Source organism: Triturus cristatus, chromosome 10 (assembly GCF_964204655.1).
Source record: "Triturus cristatus chromosome 10, aTriCri1.1, whole genome shotgun sequence".
Classification (NCBI taxonomy): domain Eukaryota; kingdom Metazoa; phylum Chordata; class Amphibia; order Caudata; family Salamandridae; genus Triturus; species Triturus cristatus.
In genome coordinates, this window is record NC_140593.1 from 1,227,904,351 (window position 1) to 1,227,928,859 (window position 24,509).

General features: G+C 43.2%; 1 protein-coding gene and 1 long non-coding RNA gene across 8 annotated transcripts in view; one reads left to right on the forward strand and one right to left on the reverse strand.

Moving 5' to 3' along the window:
* The window catches only part of ATP2B3 (ATPase plasma membrane Ca2+ transporting 3), a 988,364-nt gene that overhangs the window by 14,394 nt on the left and 949,461 nt on the right, over nt 1-24,509 (reverse strand). For 4 of the 7 annotated variants that reach the window (XM_085629813.1, XM_085629812.1, XM_085629811.1 and 1 more), the window contains 2 exons: nt 15,050-15,157; nt 12,476-12,658 (listed from right to left, as the gene is read on the reverse strand). In XM_085629813.1, the coding sequence (XP_085485939.1) occupies nt 12,476-12,658; nt 15,050-15,157 (291 nt within the window). Of the gene's footprint in view, nt 1-1,483; nt 1,641-12,475; nt 12,659-15,049; nt 15,158-24,509 lie in introns of all 7 variants that reach the window. The other 3 variants (XM_085629814.1, XM_085629816.1, XM_085629815.1) reach the window with 1 other exon arrangement.
* LOC146797142 (uncharacterized) lies at nt 20,766-21,420 on the forward strand. Its single transcript, XR_014969691.1, has 3 exons — nt 20,766-20,898; nt 20,980-21,089; nt 21,194-21,420. It is a non-coding gene; the product is annotated as an uncharacterized LOC146797142 (long non-coding RNA).

Sequence of the window (24,509 nt, forward strand, 5' to 3'; positions counted from 1 at the left end):
TAGCTTAACAGAACATGGGATCTACCATGCACCTCCAGACTTTATCCTGCCTCCAGGACTCCCTTTACCTCCTTTTATGTGCAGGGTGGGTCACTTTCTCACACACTTTTGTCACAACAGTAAAAATAGGGTGAACCTACGTGGAGCTCAAATGAACTTGTTTTTTAAATTTAGCATCAACTCTTGTTAATGATGCTCAAACGATATGACGTTTCCCCGCCCCCAAAGGTGGGAATATAACCTGTGCATGATCTCATGGGGCTGAGTGTGCCTGGAGTGATAATGCCACTTTCTGACAAATCCACCCTAAACTTTACCCCCCCCCCCCCTCCAAAGATGTGTCCCACCCAACATAGTAATAATAGGTTTTGGATCTAAATGTATTTGAGGGCTAATTCTTTCCAACTTGCAGTGTCCGTCCTCGTGAATTTCAGCAAGATAGAGAGTCCCATGCTTTAATCAGAGATTGGCTGGGTGACTGCGGGCGGAAACGTTGTTTAGGTGAGATGCTGCTACAATGCCAAGGCCGTTCGTGGTGGAATGCTGCACAGAAACACCCCTCCAATGTCACAACAACAAAACCAATAAAGGACTTGCCCTGCTACTCGTGTTTATAATGTACACTTTTAAAGCTGTTGTGCTTCCTGTTAAGTGCATCCTCCTGTTTTTAATATTAAAATATTTTGTTGAATTACATGGAAACAGGGCTAACTTTATGGGGGTGGGTTGAAGGGATTAAGCCAACTTCCACAAAATATGTGAGTCCCTAGAAGCAGTGGCCTTGAAGAGCGCTGACAGTGACATCAATGCATGGCTCTAATCTCAGACTGTTACATTACTACAGGAAAATAATGTGACTCTGTAACATCACTGCAGAACCTGCTGTCAAACTATGATGTCACATCAGGGATTTGACAACAGAGTGTGACATCAGCATATGGCCTTGACGTCAGAGTGTGGCATCGCTTGTCCTGACGTCAGATCTGTGACCTCACTCTATACTCACCCGTAACTCCATGCTCAGCAGCCTAGCTCTTTTTCCATGCATGTCTGCAAGTAACAGACTGTTCTCCATATGAAAAACAAAACTATACAGTACCTTCCAGATGCTGAAAACCAAACAGTAAACTACATTATCAAAATACAACAGGTAAGAAAACACAAACCAAAGAGGGAAAATGCAAATTTTAAGTACAAGGCAGGCTGGCCCTTCAAATTGGAGCTACTGGAAACCAATACAAGCACAACACCCACAGGCAAGACCACAGACAGAGAAGGCCAAGAGTAGAAGGCTTGGGAACAGTGTACAGCACTGCGGCTGAGAGCCGACCAGACCAAACAAAAGACCAAACTGAAGGGAGATGAAAGAAACGATAACTAAATAAAACACCACAGGTGTGTCAAGAAGTCAAGACTGGAAAAAAGAAAAGTTTTTTCTTTTTTTTAAAGATGGTGACGAGCAGTAAGGATAGATGACACTCACTCCCAGCAGCACTGGTGGCATTGGCCGTGGCGGAGAGCATTACGTGAGTGGGGGTGCAAATATTAGGTGCATCATGGAGTTGGCTGAGGACTGAGGAACGTCGACGCATGGCCCCCTGAAATGAGCCGCTTCTCTTAAAGGTACTCACTACCTCCATCTGTGGGAGAGAAAACGAGATAAGTGGTTTTTTGGAGGGGGGGGGTGGGTGTTGAGGAGAAGGGGGGTAATAATCGAGGGAAAAGTGGGGTTTGCTGAAATGTAACACATAGAAGGGTGTCTTTCTGGAGTAATTGTGCATGTCCGACACTTTGTTAGTAGTGGTCTAGAGCATAGACTCTGTCCCGCTCAGTGACCTGTAATGTTTCTTTTCGACAGCCAGAGGGCGCCCTGGCACATTTCACCCATGTTGCATTCCACAATGCTCAATCCACGCAGACCGCCTCTTCATTTCCACTTTGTAAACTGCAAGAAATGGTTTGTTAGATATTGCTAAAAACACTGACTCACCGCTGCGTGTGATGGTGAGTTACATAGTTGGTGTGACACTTATACACAGGCTCTGCCGCAGTTTCTACACACACCTGTTTTCAACAGTTTATAGGCCCTCAGCAGCAGACACAAAACCACAAAACAAGCTAAAACAAATTAACATAGATTCAAGGTGGGATTCTGAACCCAGGTGCAAATTCTTCAGGAGAAGCAAGTTCATCATGCATTCACATAGAGTAGCCAAATCTTAGCAGTGCCTTCAATTATAAACAAGCATTTACAATGCAACGGTCTCGGCATTGTTAAAGTTAGAGCTATTGGCATTGCTCATGACAATGCCGTTTCTTTAAATGTTTTAAACTCAAAAACATAAACAAAAATAATGTCATGAGCAATGCCAATAGCTCTAATTTTACCAATGCCGAGACCATTGCATTGTAAATGCTTGTTCCTCCAGCTGACGGATCCGGTGAGTTTGCAGAGAGGGGAAAGCCGAGCGGAATCCTGGCTCACACACGCACACAGCCCTCCCTGCCTCCCTCCCGCATCCCTCTCCCCCAACCCCTCCTCTACACCCTCCCCTCCGTCCCCCAACATCAGCAGAGAAGTAAATCCCACACTTGGGAAGCCTGACACCAGCTCTGAGATGCAGGCTCAGGTCTTAGCTCCAGAGTGTGGAATAAAATAAATGAACGCACACATAAATATATGCATTTGTAAGTGCAGGTATGCGTGCGTCCATACCCTGCATGTCCGCGCGCGTGGACATGATTATATTGCTGCTGTGTGTGTGTGCGTGCTCACACACGCTGACGTAAAGCTACGTGTCTGTGTCTGTAGGCGTCAGATTGTATACAATAAGTATACATATATGCATTGTACACTGCTCTGAAGGTAAGTGGGCAGATATGCAGGCTGGTAGCTAGAGATGACGACAGGAAGGTAGATGAGACTTGGTCAGAAAGGCAGTCAGGCCGGTAGGTGGGTAGATGGGTAGGCAGGGTGGCTGGTAGGGAGGCACATACTGATGGGAAGGTAGGTAGGTGAAGACATAAACAGCTAGTGCGGGCAGGCAGACAGGTGGGTAGATAGAAAGGGGAGGCTGGCAGGCAGGGCACTAGGTAGGTAGAGGTAGGTGTATACGTAGGCAGATAGTGATGCCTGCAGGATTCTATGGGGAGACAGGCAGGGAGGTCTGCAAGTGGGCAGTCAGGTAGATGGATATGTACACAGAGGCAGGGAGACGGGTAGGGAGGCATGTTGGCAGCTAGGGGATCAGGCAGACTGTAGGTGGCCTACGGGGGAACTGATGGAAAAAAGAAACGACTAAGCATGTGCAATAAGAACAACAAAATGCATGGCTAAGAATACCCAGTCAGCGTCCACATGAGTTGGTAACCAGTTTTCACACGAATCAGCTCTTCTGAGTAAATAACTTACCTGGAATGAGATATTAATTAAAAACAGAATATTTTCCATCTTTCCACCCAGAACTGGACTTTAGTAGTGCAGCAGGCGGTATATAGTATAGGCATACACTATCATTTTACGAGGCCCAAGTGACATTTCCTGTTTGCTGCGTAATTCTGTGTTACGCTTGTTATGTAACATCCTCGAAATTACTCTATATGCCACATCGCATATTTAGCGAGATTGCACAGGAACAACGTGGACAATCAGAATGCACGCGCCTGCTGTTTGGAGCAGTTGTATTTATTTTGTATTTATTTTTGCGCGCAAAATATCCTTGTCACGTCTAAAACGGATGCGATGTCGCGTTTTATGCTACGCAGGGTTTGTGTGTCAGTAATCACACAGAATATTTTGCCTGAAATTATGCAAAAACAAAGTATGCTAATTTCGCACTTCCACTACATTTTACTTTACAACAGGGAAATCCTTCAAGGAAGGATGAAAACTTCACCTAGAGGGCTTGTTAGCAACAATAATATGCAAAGCTTAATTTTTAAAGATTTGTAAATATATAAAAGGTTCCTTTGTGAGAGATTTGCAGTGATGCCTAATGATCCACCGACTTGTGAATGTTTATAGACGCTAAATATTGATAGATCGGCACATATTATGCGCGTGCTGCAGGCGCGTCAGTGTTTTCTTGAATGTGTGTAGGAAGCCTTTGTAAATACAGTATATATGCACGCATTTACATATACATTATATAGCTATATGTCAATGCACCTGAATACACAGAAACCTGTATGTATGTCTATATAAAGATTGCCTTGAAGTATACGTGGAGGAGACGACGAGTTCTGTTTTCCCAAGACAGTATTCAGTGCATAATCGATATGGCCACTTCCTGATTTTTGGGCAACCTTCCAGAGTGAGGGGGGGGGGGGGGGGAGCTGAGGTTATGTGAAAAGGAAGGATAAAAAGAATGAACGAAGCAAATGGGCCGCATGGGAAGCGAAGGTTCGGAGAGAGAGAGGAGAGAGGAGAGAAAGGCCAAGGCAGAGAGAGCACGAAATAGCTAATAGGTAGGTAGGTAGGTAGGTAGGTTTAGGAAACGAGCGACTGGGTATGCAGAGAGAAAAAACAGGCACAGAGGCGAGAGAGATAAATTGTCAACCACAGTGGTGGGAAAGACATTGAGACAGAGGGATGGGGAAGTAAATGTGACTGGAAGGCAGAGGGAGAGTGAATGAGATAAGGAATGAGAAAGAAAAGGAACCAGATGAGCGGAAGAGATATATAGAAGGGAAAGAAAGCTAGCTAAAAGCTTGGAAACAGGGCGAGAGCGGCCTATAGATGCGGCGAGAAAGAGAACACACAGAAAGAGGTGGGTCGAGAAAAGGAGAGGGTTAAATAGGAAAGACGGGGGGAGAGATAGAACGAGGCAGGGCTTGTGTGGCTTGGATCATTTTGTCTTCCCCCTTATCTCTGAGCCGGAGAGCCATCCCTCTCCCGCTCTGTCTCCACGGTTCTGTTTTTTAATCATCCACAGCGAAACAGGAGACAAGAAGGGTCGGAGAAAAGCGACGAAGCTCATTGGTAGCTCAATGAAGTCACCCTCCCTGTAATCGAGGCACTGGACGCCTAAAATCCAAGGTCTGATGCTGCGCATGTGACTCAATACGTCGCATCAGCTGCCACACATTTCCTTCCCCCTTCCTTTCCATTTCGTGCCGCAGCTTTGTTTTACCGCTGTGCTTGCCTGATCCTAACGTGGACGCCCGTTTACATCCTAGAGAGGAAATGCGGACCCTACGTGTGCCGTCACGTGCTGTCTGTATGTTGTTTCTGTGTATTTTTTCTACCCAGCGAATATCATTTATGTCACAAGCTTGGAATACTAATTTAATAACGTCATCGTGTCTTGGCACTGTCCGCCTGCCAACTAGATCTTGCTGAAGCCCAGAGCTGCTTTGTCTTGTAAAAGGCGGACATTCCACGCGCACTTAGCTGTCGAGCTGCTGTTTTCACGATGCAAACTAAATATGTTTACTTTCATTACTATTATTGTTTTTTTGTATACAGCAGGGGGAGAGGACGCCAGGAACACCGCCGCCTTTCTCCGAGGCAGAGCAAAAATGCCTCGGAGAAACAGCGTCCTTTTCGGATTCGGGGGCATGTTTGTCTTTTCTCTCCTCCAGCCATTGGCTGGAGGAGAGAATGAGACTTTCTTTAAAAAACACGCCCCCCGATCCGAAAAGGACGGGGCATGATTGGAGTGACGGGACCTCTTCTCCAATGGCTGGCCAGCATTTACTAGGCCAGCCAATGGAGAACAGGGGAGAAGAGGGGCGGGTGCAAGCCCCTCTTCTCAAAGACATTAAATCTCCGGACTTCCGGTCCCGAGACCTAAAAAGGGCCAGGGTCTACTTTTTGTGATACTATAAAACATTTTAGATTTGTAAAGAAGAGACATCCTCTCTGTAGCTTGAAGGGGGGTCTCCTGCAGTTCTGATACACAGCCACTTACCGGGCTGAATTAGATATTTTAGATTTAACACACATGCATCAAATCTTAGCAGTGCCTCCCTAAATGAAATATCCTGGGGCATGTTTAAGGGTAAATTGCCAGTTTTAGTTAGATTTCCTAAATAGGTATTATTGCTGTAGGTTGCTCTTCTGTCACAGGCTTGGCACAGACAGGTGTCTTGGGGTTAAGCACGGCTTTCGGCTTCTGTAACGGGTTGTTGGGTGTCAGCAGTTGTATCATCCTGAGAGCAGTCACATCCTCTCCAAGGAGAACAATAGGTATTTTAGGCTCAAAGGACACTGTCTTAGCCATTGTGTGGTCTGCAGGTTAGGAAGGTGGCTTGACACACATTGATAAATGTTTACAACGCTGCCATTACATCGCGGTGCTTTTACAACGCGGTCGTTACAATGACCGCGTTGTTAGTACGCGATACCTTTACATCACAAGTCATTAGATCGACTTGCTGTAGGTGGCACTCTATACTAAGGAATAGTATAATTTACTATTCCAACACCTTCCCTACTGTTGCACACGCTGTCGGAATAGTAAATTATACTATTCCTAAGTCCAGCGCACCCCCTACAGTAAGTCTATCTAATGACTTGCGATGTAAAGGTAATGCGTTCTAAAAACGCGGTCGTTGTAACACCCGCGTTGTTATGGAACGCGATGTAATAGCATGTGTAGTAACATGCAATATTCAACAGCGGCAGCACAGACTTGATTCTTGAAATGAATAGAGCTTTTTTGGTGGCCAACCAGTTGCAGTTTGGAGAGATTCCAATTACAGACACAAAACAGACCAGTCAACAACCTCTTCAGAGATGCATACGCAGTCCTTATGCTTGTTTATGACATACCATTTCAGAGGAGTGACATCAGGGAAGACCATTAAATAAAAAGGATGAAAGAGCAAGAAAAGCACAATTTTCAAATCATCTGAGAGAGCGGTAATACGGGCCATGCATATGAAAAAACCAAAATACGGATGTTTGGAGCATTTGCGCTGATGGCTGCACTTCTGATGGGCTGCTAAGGTTTACAATAAATGCCAGGGTAACTAAAAGAAAGTCTGGTACAGATTCCCACACAATGTTGCTGAGCTCTCTTGTACTACATATCTGCAAGAGGCACAGCCTATATTCTGTTATTAAATGAGGTGAAACTTTAAAAGCGCCATTAATGTTGTCTGCATTGCTGCAATGGGTTATTGGTTTCATTCGTCATTTTTTAGGTGCCAAAGAATCTCCCTGTGACAGTGAACATTATGTTCCTCTGTGTTCACCGTGTGGTGGTTATTGCTGAGAGCAAGAAGGCCGTATTGCTCAATCGCATCGAAATGTAGCAGTACCCAAGTTTAATAGATCTAACGGGGCAAGAGCGTCATCACCTGTACTTCCAAGCTTTGGAATTCGATGCCCTCAAATCTTAAGAAAAATACTGAACTGTTTTCTTTCCGGAAAGCTCTTAAAACATGCCTTTTCAACAGTTAGACCTCTGTTCCTTTCCTATCTCTAAGTTGTCTGCTAAGGCTGTGATCAATTTCCCAGAGTTATAGTGCCTTGACACCCTAGGGTTGTAGAGTGCTCTATAAATTTAAGTTTCATTTTATTTAATTTCATTTTCTTGGAAGGTATGATGGCACACCGTGACAACATCATTATGGCACACCGTGAAAAGGTCCTTATTGCCAACTATAAGGAGGTCATTATTGCCCACTGTATGGAGGTCATTATTGCCCATTATAAGGAAGTCATTATTGCTCATGGTAAGGTGGTCATTATTGCCCACTATATAGAGGTCATTATTGCCAACTGTAAGGAGGTCATTATTGCCCAAGGTAAGGAGGTCATTATTGCCCATTATAAGGAAGTCATTATTGCCAACTGTAAGGAGGTCAGTATTGCCCACTCTGAGGAGGTCATTATTGCTCACTCTGAGGAGGTCATTATTGCTCACTGTGAGGAGGTCTTTATTGCCCAAGGAGGTCATTATTGCCCATTATAAGGAGGTCTTTATTGCCCATTATAAGGAGGTCTTTATTGCCCACTGTAAGGAGGTCATTATTGCCAATTATAAGGAGGTCTTTATTGCCCACTGTAAGGAGGTCATTATTACCCATTATTAGGAGGTCTTTATTGCCCACTGTAAGGAGGTCATTATTGCCCATTATAAGGAGGTCTTTATTGCCCATTATAGGGGAGGTCTTTATTGCCCACTGTAAGGAGGTCATTATTGCCCATTATAAGGAGGTCATTATTGCCAACTGTAAGGAGGTCTTTATTGCCCACTGTAAGGAGGTCATTATTGCCCATTATTAGGAGGTCATTATTGCCAACTGTAAGGAGGTCATTATTGCTCACTATAAGGAGGTCATTATTGCCCATTATAAGGAGGTCATTATTGCTCACTATAAGGAGGTCATTATTGCCCATTATAAGGTCATTATTGTCCATTATAAGGAGGTCTTTAATGCCCACTATAAGGAGGTCATTATTGCCCACTATAAGGAGGTCTTTATTGCCCACTATAAGGAGGTCGTTATTGCCCACTGTAAGGAAGTCCCTGTCAATCACTGCGAGGTGAGATAAATACTGATCACAGTTATGTGGGCATTACTGATTACAGTGAGGATGATGCTGATCACTGAGGCAGTCATATATCTTAGCTGCAATCTACCCCAATCTAGTCTTACCAATGTGTAGAACATCTGGGTTGGCCAGTCTTACTTTGCTCAGACTTTTGCTTGCAAGGATTACAGGTAGCCAACATTATCATATTAAAGGAGATTGCTATCAATCTAGATTTCAGTCGGAGCCTGATGCCGAGTCTGCTCTTAGAGATGTTAAACATTGGCAAGTGGGGGAACGGGATGGCAGGTAAGTGACCTCCTTATTTTATTGGCCTTGTCGTCTACCTTTTCATAGAGTTGGTGATTTCTTGCCACAGGCCCAGCAAAGGGAGGTTCTCAACATCAAAGTGCAGGTGAAGAAATGGATGCACGACTTACTGACTTCGGAGGTAAGAGGTGGTCCAGACGGGGTATGTGGGTCTCATCCAAGTCTCATGGGGACATGACTCTCACCACCACTAATTAACATTTACATCAGGGCCGGACTGGGAAACGAAACCGGCCCTGGCAAACTGTTTGGCTGCCCCCCCCGGAGGGAGGAGAGGTGCAGCCGAGCCGTTTAAAAGGGCCGATTTTGTTACAGGGGGCAGATATTGCCGACCCCCAGTAACAAAAACGGCCTCCAAGGGGCCCAAAACCGGCCCCCACCCTCTTGGCCCACCAGGGAAACGCCCGGTGCCCGCATACAGGGGGCAGATATTGCCGACCCCCAGTAACAAAAACGGCCTCCAAGGGGCCCAAAACCGGCCCCCACCCTCTTGGCCCACCAGGGAAACGCCCGGTGCCCGCAACGGCCAGTCCGGCCCTGATCTACCTGCAGCTCCAGGATAGGTTATTGCAGAAGGTAGGTTTCCCGATGTACGCTGAAGACACTCTGCTGATGGAGCAAGAGGAGGGAAGGTCAGAATCCATCATGACAGAATGCCTAGTTGAAATCCAGGCCTGGATGTGTCAAAGAAAGCTGGACTTAAATCGCTCCAAACTGGCAGTGAAGCCGGTGGGTGTCCATCTCCTACACCTGTATTATTCCAGTGGCTGTTATCAATGCAGCCAGTGTTTTGGATGTAACCTGCCAGGAAGATTATGGTGGCGATGAAATCTTGCAAGTATCACCTATGAATGACAAAACATTCTACTATCTCTTGCTGCTTGATATGGAAGTAATATGTACACTGATCTGAGCCATCTCTGCGTCAACTTGTTGTATACCGGCTGTCCTGGATATGCCTTCGCTGATATGCAGTGGGTTGTTCCAGATCCAGGATGATGTCTGTGCCCTGAGAGGTATTGGGGATTGAGTTGTAACAACTGCCTGGTTGCATGCTGAAGGGAGCAGAACCTTAATGTATTCCTTAGAGGTTGAGCTTCCCCACATAGGGCCTGATTACGATGTCAGTGAGTCTGACACCGACGGCTCGTCGGTGGCGGACCCACCGACATCGGCCCGTGCGGTCTGCCTGCCACATTACGATGCGGCTGGTGGAGGCATCTGGCTGAGGGACCATCCACCGTGCTTTTTGGACCATTGAAGGGTCAGTAATCCCTACAATAGGGGCGGCGCCTGCTCAGGCACTGACGTAGGGATTACAATCTCTCTTTCCTCCAGACCTTTCATGGTGGTTCACCCGCCATGAAAAGGCAGGTGGAAAGTGACTTTGGACTTTGGAGTGCCTGTTACAGGGTGCAGGGATGTTTACAAACATGCCTTTCGGCATTGGGGCTTGTGCTGCGGCCCTTTTCTGGGCCTCAGCACAAGACTCAATGCTAAGAGGCATGTTTCCGATGGCCTCCGTTGGCGGTCGGATCGTAATTTGGCAGGCGGAACCGCCGACTCCGTGACGGCTGGTCCCATTCCCACAACAGTGGTGGTCAGACGCTCGTCCAACCGCCATCGTTATCAGCCACTAATTGTGGCACTTGAATGAGGTGCAATGCCTCCGAAAAATCTGTAGCATAACACAACAGTGAATGCAGTCACAACAGGTCTAACAGTTCAACCAGATTTCATCAAACAAAGGAACATTTATTAATTCAAAGCGGTACCAAACGATCATCAGTTAAGAATTACTCTGGATTACAAAATGCAACCAACATCATTAAACAAGGACTCATTTTGGAACCTAAAACCAACCACTCATCATCACACCAAGGGACAATTTGAAATTGAAAACCCAATAAGACCTCATCAAACGAAGAGGCATTCAAACATTCAAACATCATCAGATATTGAAGAAAAACGGCATTCAAGCACCCAGAATAAACAAAAATATAAACAATGAAAGGAACATTATGAAGTCCATAACCTAAAATTAACCATTCAACAAATGGAGGGGCGTTGAGAAATCTAAACGAGTCCGTGCACTAACAAACCAAGGACGATAAATTCCTAACCAATTGGACCCCGAGAGGGTTTCTGGAATCTACATTCCAAGTAAAACGCCAAGCAGCAAAGGCACATTCTGTAACCAGAACAACAACAAGACATTGTAGAAAGAAGCATTGTCAAATCCGTAATGTCATGATTCGTGGACATGCGTGATCAGACATAAGGAAATACAATTGCTTCTTTTCCCAGGACAGCCCCTGCAGACTGGTCATTTATAGAATGATAATACAGTAGATCTCAAGCCACGATCAAACATCCCCAAACAAAGAGATATTTAGAGTTGGGCGGAATGTTTCATTCCACCGACGGAATTTGGTGACTCCGTGTTACTCTTGTAACACGGAATCCTGGCCAAATTCCGCCAATTGCCATGTGGTGGATTTCTTCCCCGTGAGGCTCCAGATATGTGCCCAAGAATGAGATCTGGCTTCCCCGAACGCCTTTTCTAACACAGGTGGAAGCAGCCAGCGGGCTACTTCTCGAGTAGAGTTGCTGCACGTCTAGTAGATTTTCTTCTCTTGCGGCGGCAAAATCAACTTGAATAGCCACGCGCTCTTGCGCACCGCATAGTGCTGTTCACGCTGCTCGCGCTACCGGTGCTACAATTGCAGAGCGAGCAGTACGACAAGCAGATTTTCTGCCCGTGGGCAGAACTCCGCGGAATCTCGTTGAGTTTTTATGTAACTCTTGTGAGTTCCGTCCACCCCGATAGATATTCTGAAATCACGAATCTAACCCATTATTATTAAACAAGGAAACTTTCTGGAAAGCAAACAAGATGATCTTAAGCAAAAGGGCTTTCTGGAATCCAACACCCAACTCAGGAACATTCTGGACTCCAAACCCAATCAAGCAAGGGGTATTCTGGAATCGTGTATTGGTCATTCGTTCTTGGGATAGCGATATATTTCCTTTAAACTGAGGCCCTTTTAATTGTCTCGGGGTTTAAGAAAGACTAAGAGGAAAAATACATTAAAGTGGCAGTTAGCAGATTTCAGGTGGTGCTACCTTGTCGAGAGGCACGCCACGCTGTCAATCATGTGAAAAACCTCTTCACGTGAACTTGCCTGATAAGATGTTTTCTCCTGTGAATCATAAACAGAAAATGAACATACCAAAACATCCAATCCACAACTGAGAATGAATTCTTCTGGTGCTGTTCAAGCGATTTTATTTCACTTGTCAGAGTAGCTAAATTAGGTTGAGAGCAAAAATTAAATCTAAAACTTGGAGCTTGTTTCATGAAGATAATGGATGCGTGAATCAGGAAAGAATGGGATACTTATGTTAGTCCCCAACTTTCCTGGTCTTACAACTTGACCTAGGAGGAAAAACAAAGTTATTTGAGGCAGCGAATGATTCCATATGATTCAGATTTATACCGGCTGCATTCTGGAGCCACTGTCGAGAAGATTCAAAGTCTTTTAGCACATTTAGAGTGTTCAAAACTAGACACTGTGACTTAAAGGGATGTAAACCATCCTTTGAGTGGTGTCCAAAAGTGTTTTGGGTTTGGTTGTTGGATCAGCCCACACTCCATACCTGTGTCTGGATCCGGTTGAGCCCACGGAACCAGAGGATCTGACCACGTCGAAGCTCCCGCTCAGCATGGTCAATCTCTTCTTCATCCTCTGCCATTTCCTCATCGGTCATCTCGTCCTTTCCGGGACCGTGGCCAGCCTCTTTCAGACACTTCAGGTGGCTGGTGGGGATCGTGGCAATCAACTGTTCATGAGAAACCAAGAGAAATGGAAAACAGAAGGAGAAACTCAATGAGGATGCAAAACGTGTCTTGCCTCTTAGTTCCTATCACGCAGAAAACAAGTGCGAGTGCTACTATGATAAGGTGTTTTGTTCTCCTTTACCACCACTTGACCCCAGAGGCACTTGTCCATTTGAAGTACCATTGGGCAGAGACAGAGTGGGAGGTTGCCAACATCCAAGGAGAGGTCTGGGGACTGAAACAAGCAATGGAAAATGTTTTGACACCAGCTCTCTTTGTCAATTTCCAGATGCAGAGAGCAAGCCTGTCTGGCTCTAGAGTACATGGAGTGCAGGAGTTGTTTGAGGAATTCTCCTTCTGTTCTGTCTAGCAACCTCCCTCTTTGGTGTCCAAACATTGTCATGTATGTGCCTGGATCAGTGTGGCGTGCAGCACCCTCTGTGCTGCTTTTAGGTATAGATGGCTTCCACGGGCCTCGTTTCCTGGAAAGTAGCAACTTTCCAGTCTACCGCAGGGTTTGAATGTACCTCTCATGGCCACGCTACCGCTTTCATCTACTCCGGCAGATTACAGGCGTAAACTAGTTTCTACACTCATATCATGTTTCCCTCACTATATGCCTCTGGGCCCAGTTTCAGTGGCAGAACAAAACAAGCATTGGTAATGCTACTAGGCCTGGCTTTAAATGCATGTTGAGTGGTATTGTGAAGCTTTACAAATAAATAGTCAAATTTTCAGAACGTTTTGAGTTAAACATCAGATATAAGATTGTGCTGAATGATTGCACATCGAAATGGATATAATACTGATTTTCAGAAGGATCTACCACAGGTGTGATGACTATGTTCTTCCTGAAAGTTACATCAGAGAACAGTTTCCTTGTTCGAGGCATTTTAAAGGGGTTTTCATTTCACACTACAAGCTCTGTTGGAGTTTTTCAAGTGATGCTGTATTGAACACTTTTATACCACCCGCAGGCTAACAGATTAGAGGAGAGAATCATTAATCTGTCACAACCCGTGGCGTGCCAGCGGATTGAGCATGCATTCCATTCTGTGCTATGGGTAATTCAACACAAATATTTTCTTGGGATGACCTTGGATAGTCAAAGTCCTAGGAAATGTATTTTGGAATTAGAAAAACTTTTACAAATACATTAAATGGAAAACCCTGAAACATTATTTCCAGAACAAGGCAGATAAAGTTATTATGACTGCTGGTGCTTTAGTCACAGTGCACAAGCCAGCTTGGGAAATGTAAGGAATGGCTACAGTGTTCAAGAATTGTCCAATCATGCTGGGTGGCTGACCTGTGGCAAATGGTGGTATGAAGAACACGTTGTGAGCGGGTCTGGAGCAAACAATGTGCAAAGGCACATGTCCAATAATGCTATGTTTGCAGACTACCACTCAGTCAGTACATGTAGGGGTTGGGCTCATAGGCATAGGAGAGAAAGCATAAAAGTTGTACTTTACTCTTAGTGTGCCTTGGCACTTTGTGGATTGGGTGAAATTTGGAATTATGCACAAAGGAAAAGGTGTTTGCCTATCAGTTCCTACTTTAGTCATTTATTTCTGACTTCACTCCATAATACGTCAAGCACCACATGTGGCCCACTACTGGTACTGCAACAATATTTCAAATGAATTTCCATTCAAATATTACAATACAATATTTGTAATCCTTTCTAAAGAATAATACATTTTAGTAATTTCCCCTATACTTTCCTGCAGGGAAATCCCTGCCATCCGGCAGAGATCTCCAACCACATGTGCTAAGGTACTCGTAGTAACTTTACACGTGGAAATCATATGGTAGGGGGCTCCGCCTCCTGATATAAGGGGATGCAAATGTAAGTCTACACCTAGATGTAAATATACACTCTGAAATGTTGAATAGCAAAAGAGTGTAGCGTTACACCTGGGTGTCACAGTAAATAGAAGTGTGAGTAGATATTGATGTGCAGATTTACCTTTGTGAATAGGATCATAAAAGAACAAATGGACTCATACTCAAACTACTCCTGGACAAACCACGCAAATACATATTAGTTAAGCAGGCCTGTGGCCATCAGAGAACGGGCTGTTTAGACACCTTTGTGTGTGCAAAGGCTTGTCTTCTAAGGCCTGCGCCCACAATCCCATGCCCCTGAGATTACATTTCATGTGATCGGACAAAGTTATTGTTTCTTCAGAAATCTTTATCCTGGGCATTTCAAAGTGTCTCAGCATTGCTCTAGGGCAGTGAACCCACTCCAAATGAGCCGACTGCTTCTGTTTGAGAGACGCCAACTCCTTCGCTGGAGCACACACACTGACAACCCCCACTCGCCGCCACAATCTTAGGGGGGCCCATGTGATTGTCTAAGAACATTCGAAAAGTGAGATGCTTACCTGGCCCCAGACAAGCTCCCCCACTCCCACAAACAGGCACCAGAGCCACTGCTCTGCATTCAGAGGAGCGCAGCTGAAGGGCTTCCCTCCAAACTGCACGATCACAATCTGCAAGAAAGAGAAAAAGGGGGGGTTCAGAGGAAAAGCACCCCAAGACCAGTTAGTACATGTTCAACAGCCTTAAGAAGCAGGTGAAGACATGATCACGTCTTTGATGAGGCCTCACAACCAAAATATGATTTTATTGAATATAAGTGTTTTCCAATGAAAAATAAATTTTGAGAGTAACAAAAAGTATATTCTAGTCTGGAGTAATAATATTTGTCCAGTGTCACAGTCAAAAATCAAAGGTTATTGATCTAAATGTGTAGGCCTCATGGTCACCAACTAAAAGAGTAATACACAGAAAAGAATCTTTTTTGATAAATATCTGACACCCAGTCCTTTCTGGTCCCTGGGAAACTCTCTTTTTTGAGATTGTTCTACAGCCCTTGCAGCTGGAGAGTGGGCGCTACCCTATAAAATGGACACTTTACGCACGTTTGGCTTCTCAGAAGACCAATTTAAACAACTGATAGGAGATTCATCAAAAACTATTCATTCCATGACATTAACAAAAAACGATGATGAGAGGTGGAATAAACTTTGGAACCTAAAGAAAAAAATGATACGCACGGAATTACATTCTGAGTTTATTATTCAGTATTGCAGGAAGGGCATTATACCTGTAGGACTTCAGATTAGAAACAAACCGGGTTTATTCGTGAATAATGAGAAGTTCAAGGAAAGCTGGACACTAATCGCGAACAGATGTAGTCGCGATTGGATGTTGCTCATAATAGAAACCGCACAAGCCATTATTATAATAGAAAGGGAGGAGATCGAGACCCTTGAGAAACAACTAAACGAAAGCACAGCACTAGATGTCGCGAAGAAAAAATTAGATGAAATAAAGGAAGACATCAGCGGCTATCAAGAATATATGATAAACAAAAAAACAAACAAGCTACGTAAAGACATAGCTAATTAAAAAGATGAATCTGTGTATCCATATATTCAGAAAGACTATTATGAGCAACCAGCACCTACAGAGTACAATGGTAAACAATTTACCTACAATAGGAATAGGTACCACAGGAAGAATGTGACATTCTCCGATACGTCATACAACAGTTCTGAATCAGAAGGGGAAAGAAATCAGGAACAACGAAACAGAACTGACACAAGAGAAGGAGGTCAGGTAAACAACAGGTAATACCAACCAGTTTTTTTAGGGCAGCAACAAAGGCGCCAACAGAGAGGATTCAAAGCCCGGGGGAGGGGTCGTCAGGGCAACCAACAAGTAGCGGGAACCATGAGGAGACCCTACATGCGGACCCGCAGCCACAAAGATTGGGAATAGAATTAGAACACCTGACACCCCCAATACAAAGACTAGAAATAGAGGAAGAAACCTTTAAAGCCCCAATAATAAACCTTTCTAACAAAATACTCGCAACACATGAGATTAGTGTTTTAGAGAAGGGATTAGGTTTTGTCCCCAGCACAATAGGCTGTAGATTTAACATAGAAAGGGATGTGAGGGACCTATTCAGAAAACTCAGAATAAAAAAGTTTTTTGAAGGGAAAGAGAGTAGAGAGACCACTAATAAATCGGGCCTTAAACCACCATCCATCTGGACACCCAATACAGCAATGGTAGGACAAGAGGTGGATACCTTTGAGAAAGCAGTGACCACTGGTTTAGAGAAGCTATTAGATACACAAGTATGGACTGAAAACAATTTATCAAAACAGGAAAGGGAGGCACTAAAGTCCTTGTCATCCTGTGATGATATCACCATAAAACCAGGAGACAAGGGAGGGAGCATAGTGGTGTTAACCACTGAAGACTATGAAAACAGAATGCTTAAACTACTGAATAATGAGACACACTATAAATCCAGTAGTGTGAGAGAATGGGACAGTCTTAAGAAAAAAGTTAGAGATGTTGTAACCTTCGCTAAAGAAGACAATATAATATGCGAAGAGGAATATCGATTCCTAATTAATGAGAACCCTAAGGTCCCAGCACTATATGGGCTGCCCAAAGTTCACAAAAACCTGGAAGACCCCCCAATGCGCCCTATAGTGTCAGGAATTGAATCTTTGACTGAGCCTCTCAGCAAATATGTGGACCACTTCATCCAGCCTTTGGTCACACAACTACCCTCATATATAAAAGATACCACCCATATGATTTCTAAAATTGAGGGTTTAGCATTCAATAAAGACACCCAATGGCTGGTATGCTTAGATATTGAAGCATTATATACCAATATCCCACAAGAGGATACTGTGAGAATGATGGAGGACATTTTGGGAAATGAGGCAGGGGATCTTACTGCACAAAACACCTTCATCATAGAATGCATTGATATAATTCTAAAAAACAACATCTTCTTATTCAAGCAAGATCACTACTGCCAGATCAAGGGCACCAGTATGGGAGCCACATGTGCTCCCAGCCTGGCATGCCTGTATGTTGGGAGATTTGAGACCCAACATATCTACAACGAAATGTGTCCCTTTTTTGAGAATGTAAAGTGCTGGTCTAGATTCATAGACGACATTTTCTTCATTTGGGACGGTCCAGAAAGGGATTTAGACACCTTCCTTGAATGGATCAATTGTGGGGATCCAAATCTTAAGTTTACCTCAAATAAAAGTCAATCAGCAGTAGACTTCCTAGACATCAGGATCCATGAAAAAGAAGGAGTCCTCAATGTAGAATTGTTCGTAAAACCCACAGACCGTAACACCCTGCTTCACCATACCAGCTACCATCCTAAATGCCAGAAAGATGGGATACCTTTCAGCCAATTCTTACGGATTAGGCGTAACTGCAGCGATAGATCCAGTTATGAAAAACACGCAGCCATCCTTAGAGTTAAGCTTGCACAGAGAGGATACCCTAAGCGCTTAATAAAACAAGCATATAAGCGCGCCAAGTACTATAACCGTGATAGTCTGTTCGAGACATCGACAAAAACGAATGATCGTAATGATGGAATTATAATGGTATCAGACTACAACGGCTTTAGTAATAAGGTAAAAAACCTGATTAACAAGAACTGGGGCATATTGAATAAGGTAGGAGTGACACCAATGGCTAAACCAACATATGCATACAGGAGGAACAAGACCATCAGGAATCATTTAGTGCATACCTTTAAAGAACCAAAGAGTGGGGGACTAAGGAATATTGCAAATAATACTCCTATTAGGGGAAACCTGCCATGTGGGTCTTGCTCACACTGTAAGAGCATCATTAAGACCGACAAACTGGAAATCAACGGTATAACTCATTGGATGAACGAACATGTTAATTGTCGCACATCTAATGTAGTGTACCTATTGCTGTGTCCTTGTAACAAATATTACATTGGAGAAACCGGACGTGAAATACGTCTGCGGCTCACGGAGCATCGATCCGCAATAAGAAACCAAAGAAAGAATGCTCCTTTGGTTGAACATTGGACATCTGAAAACCACAATATGGATGACATCAAGTGGTTCATTTTAGAAAAGATCAAGATTTCAGTAAGGGGAGGAGATTTAAACAAAAAACGTAAACAGAGAGAACAGTTTTATATGTCCAAATTTAAATCTTATTATCTAGGACTTAACGGTCGAGAGGAATGGGACAGAATGATTAGATAGTGCTGCAGATTTCTGCCCCACCACATCCAAGAAATACAGGATAGTAATATGAAAGTCTGTAATCATCTCCCAAATAAATATCAGGATTAACACGACCCAAATTAAGGCTGGCCCCAATTGGGAGAAATAAGCTAGTATAGGCAATGAAAATGGTATTATGTATTTAGGATGGCATTGTAGCTATAATGCAAGTATTTTCTGTAAAGACTATGCAAAAGAATCATGTTGTATTGGACATTGTTAACAAAAAGCACAATGCAGGTATACCCAATGTAACACGGTGACTGTTCTATTTTATTTTTATAACTGAATGAAGCAGACATGCAGTGTAGAAGATGTCCAATAACAAGGTTGAACTTTATACCCATTCATTTTACAGTAACTGTTTTTTTCTTGTTGTATAGAAGAATACACAAATGATATGAAATGTAGTATATGGTGAATAGCAATAGTGAACCGTATGACATTTGTTGTGGAGTTTAAATTGTTTTGACCTACGACCATAGGGTGGGATAAGGGGACACACCTCACAATAAGAAATGTGTGAAAATTGGCATGCCCTATAGGTTTATTGAAATATGCGACCATGGAACCACCAGCCGAGTAGAGGAGTAACAGTGGAGCACAGAATGAGGCAGTTAATGAGCATTGCATCCTAGTACTTCTGTGCACAAAGAGAACTATGGCATAATACCAAGATGCCAGTTGCAAATCAATTAAACAGTATCTTGTGTAATTGGAGAGACTAATACCCAAAATCTGTGAAATATAGGGCTGGGGACCAATTCAGTGACCGTGTAGTTCCTTAACAATGCAGCATAGCGAACTGCAAAAATGGCGTGAATTTAATGTGAACTTGTAACCAGCAAGGTAGAAATATTAACTTGGATAAATTCAAAAATCAACAACCAGGGGGACCGGGGATCGAACCCGTGGTTCTGTAGTTCGCAAACTAGACTAAAAAACTACAAAAATGACGGCCGAAAATGATCGAAATTCGGTCTGAACAAACCGGTGTGCCCAGGAGGAAGTTTACAATATTAAAAGAAAAGGGGACAGTGTTATAAATAAATCAGAAATAATAACAGTCACCAGCTTAAAATTCGGCAAACAGGAGGACCCGGGATTGAACCCATGGACCTGTAGTCCTTAAAGGATTGATGCAAAAAACTACTAAAATGGCGCCGATAGACGGCTACCTTAATTGAATGTTAAATACCAATGTGGCAGGTAATAGGCATCCAATTAAGTATGCCTAGGGGTATTTAAAGCCTGCACAAACAACTGCATTCACCAGTTGCGGTGGAAGAAGGACGTTGTGACAAGCAGGCTCGTCGATTTTTAAAGGTAAGGACCGCTTTGGTGCAAACTAGATGGAAAGAAGACTTGAGTAAGCAGTGGGCACTCGAATGTATGTAGAGTGAGGGAGAGAATCTTTTCTCCTATGCAGGATTCCAAGAATGAAATCCTAGGAAAGGGGGAAAGTTGTGGTACTCCTTTTCTGAAGACCATAGTCTATCAGCTTGCATTACGTGACAATGAGAGTAGAGGTCATACTTGTAATTAGCAAATTTGGCAAAATCTGGGGAATGCGATAAGAAGATTCTTCTATGCGAGGATCTAAATAAAACCTCCTCCAATATGACTTTTAATACACAGGTTGGGAGTAAAAGTAAAAACACCCCCAAGAAAACCTACAGTGTGGCTGACAGCGCTTAAAGAAAAGAAGACAGCGTTGTCAAGATTCAGGCTGCCACAAGAGATTGCAGGCTCTAACTGGTATGTACTGAACCCCTTTCTAATTTAGAAGGAGTAGGAGATAGGTAGATGTCTAAAGCCATGATCTATGGATAACTGTACACTTAAATTGAACGTCATGTTATTCCGGTACAGGTATCAGGACACCACTTGAAAAGGTGCAGGGAAGGACAGCCTGAACTTAAACATTAGGCGAAAAACCTATTGGTAGGTATATGGATGTATTTGTTGAGAATAAACACCAGTGCCATGACATCATTATTTGAAGTATATAGCATTATCTATGTACCTTACAGGCACAGCTAAACAACTGAATACAGGCGGTGCATATCGAAAGACGTACCTGCTTTAAGACACCATTGAACATGTGTCAACGTGACTTTTTAAAAGTAAGTGTTTTGCTTAACAGCATGAGAATAGGCTAATAGGCTCAAAAGGTATGGTGAAATAACTCCATGCTCTTTTGGTAGAATTCTATGACTCCACTGACTATGATGCAAGTGGTCTAAAATCACAAAAGTTGAGAGGTGATAAAGTCGTCCTGAACACCCACAGAAGGACTTCAACCCCTACACTTAAAGTAAGGGCAGACAACATGTAATAGTGACATTAACAGCATAGCCCAGAACTAGAATCAACTCTCCATAGGGAAATAGTATTAATTATATGCATTCTCTTTTTTAGAAAGAAGAACAAAACTTTGGTTTTAAATTCTCGTCCGTCCTGAGGAAGGTGCTACTATTGTAACCTATGCACCGAAACGCGTCGACAGTGGGACTTTTTAAAGCATATGAAATGTATTTGTGTAGTATTTAATTTGCAATTTTGAAAGTACATGATTTGAACTGTGTGTGACTCTGAGATAGATACCGTAATACGGAATTGTTAGATAGCATACATAAGATTGTACCAGAGCACCCAATCAGAGTATATATTGAATGCAATTTTAAAATATGATTTTATTGAATATAAGTGTTTTCCTATGAAAAATAAATTTTGAGAGTAACAAAAAGTATATTCTAGTCTGGAGTAATAATATTTGTCCAGTGTCACAGTCAAAAATCAAAGGTTATTGATCTAAATGTGTAGGCCTCATGGTCACCAACTAAAAGAGTAATACACAGAAAGGAATCTTTTTTGATAAATATCTGACACCCAGTCCTTTCTGGTCCCTGGGAAACTCTCTTTTTTGAGATTCTCACAACCAATATGTCATTTTTTTTAAAGTTTGTTTTTTGTACTTGTTTGCATTTCATTCTTTTCTTCCACCTCACAATTCTTTGAGTTCTAACACCCTCCTTTTGAATTGCTCTGTAAATTTAAAATCATATGCAAACCATTTTTGCGCCTGAGTTGAGTTTCATGGATTCTGCGTTAACTGCATTCCTACCCAGGTATTTGCCCAGACTAGTGGTAATACCAAAGGGAATTTCGGCATCAAAAAGAAGAGAATTCAATATTCTATCCTGAGCAGCAGAACAGATCCCAGATCCCATTGCCGCATGACATTACCCATTACCATTGGGTGAAACCTGGAAGCGGTTACACCGGGTAGTGTCTCCGAGGGTCAAATCTTCCCCTGGTTTTACTTACCGACTTGTTATGAAATGGTGTGTCTTCCCAGACACAAGTATGAAAGGCACACAATGAAATACAACTGTTTGCCAAACCCTGCAGTATTCAGAGATTAGTAATATAAACAGGATTTAATCGACTCTGGTCCAGAGCAGTACTTTGGTAAATTTTTTAACATTTTGAGCCTAGGATTATCACTGAAACAGAAATAATAATAGCCTGCTTCTCGGTATCAATTCTATGCAGGCACAACGTCCTTATGCCATGTTAGTTCCCTTCTCCAGCCCTCAGAGGGGACTAACTGGACTCTACAAATCCAATCCATAAAGATGTTTTCAAACTTAAGTCTTACTTATGCTGCAACAACCTGTGTGGTGTGCGGACAGGTCCTGCGGCCACGCCCTGCTGCTCATGGCCAAAGTACATGCAAAGCATGGGTGGGGGATCAGGCCACAGGCCATGGCCAGCACCCGCTACACACAAATATTACAATAATGCCACAAAAAGGTGCAATACTGGAATATAAAAACATGAGAGCTTGATGTGGTATGTAAAAACAAAAATCTGTAAACAAAAATCATAGGGTAAGTTAATTTTGATTGTTCATATGACATTATAATGTGTTTAAAAATGATTTAGGAATTCCCTGAAAAAAACACTTTAACATTCAAGAATGATTAAAAAACAAAACCTAAAATCTACCTGAGTAGGCCAGTTATGGTTTGCTCCACAATCCACAACTCGTGCCCTTGAAACGAGACGTGCTGCTCGTGACCTTGCACATGCAGTGATGTCATCTCAAGTTACATCATCAATTGCATTGCTGATAATGCCTCAAATTACATTATCGTTGACCGCCTTGTTGACATTCGTGATTTCATGAAGGGGTTTCATGACGCTACCGATGCACACTTCACACGCAGTCCTTTGAGGGCACTGTTTGAGAAGCTTCATCCACTGGTATTACCAAATGTGTCGGTGGCATACACACAACACGTGCAGCGATCAAAGACTCTAAACTCAAAGTAAAATCCACCTCAAGCATCCATTGGCACCCAATGACACCTGTGCTGCCTCCAAGCCATACCAGGCGTAGGCCTCCGTAGGCCCACACCGAGCATGGTGTTTTCTGGAAAAGGTTAAGCTTAGCTTATGTTCATCATGAGACATCGCCCTTGGCTTAACTGATGATCCACACAAGACAGAGCGGCCTGAGCAGACCAAATACTCCACCTTTAACACCATGATAGATGGGGAATGTACTTAAAATATGCCTTTAAATGTGCCTGATACTTGTGAATTACAAACACACACTAAACATCTTAACCATCTTCAGATATCTTCTGAACAAAGGTACATTTCTGTGGGTGCCTATTTAGCCAATAGTAGCAGAATTGACCACACTCCGCCCAGGCCTAGGGTGTCCCCCTTCCTACTTAGGTGCAGACCACCAACCTATGTCCTGGACCCATATAGCCCATGATTTCTTTAGCTCGTATGACAGTAACATAAGTTCATAAATGCCTCAGAAATGTGCTGTTAAACAGGTTAAATGGCGTTATGGTTCTGAAATTGAACCTAAAAACCATTATAATTGTCTAGTTAAGGCCATCTGTTTAAGACCGTTTTGCATGCCTTGCCATGCACTGCTCCTGCCCTCACACATGGCAAGGCGGGCAGGAATGGGGAGATGCCAATCTGGATATATCCACATCTTTCCTAGCTTTTGAGAGCCTTTCTGAGCCATCATCTCACAAACCACTTTTGGACCTCAAGAAACAGCCAACCAAACTTTCCTGCAGCTGCCCTGATACTCACGGCGTGGAACTGAAAGTCCTGAGTGAGGGTGGATGAGTGAATCTTGACTCAACGGTAAACTTCCGGCATTCAGTATGGTTGATGCCAAGAAAGAGCAAGACGCTGACTCAAGCGCAGAGATTTATGGGATGCCACAACCCCAGTGAATCCTGAGACTCACGTTCAGACTCTGAGAAGGATCGGCCAAATCTTATGTTTGAACCTTCTTAGCTGACTTCATTGAGCCTGAAAATGCATTTTTGTACTGCATCTTTTTAGTTTCGTACTTTTACCAGCTAGTGCCATCACTTTGTATTAAAGACTGAAAATCTTCAGATGCAGCAAGTAGCTCCCTACATCCCTCCGTGCATGCTGGAAGACCCAGGTGTACCGTTCAATGGTCTGCAAAGTGGGTATACCACCAGATGCTCAGTGTGGGACAATAAAAATGTATATATATATACATAAAAAAAAAACTGCGCCAACTAGAGTCGTATTACATTTTGACTCTAGATTCCAAAATGCCAAATGGTCTGAATAACAGTGAAGAATTGCACCATTTCCTATAGGTTATTCCTGCTTTTTCTTATCTGGGACTCGCATTCAATTTTACCTTCTTTTCGTATAT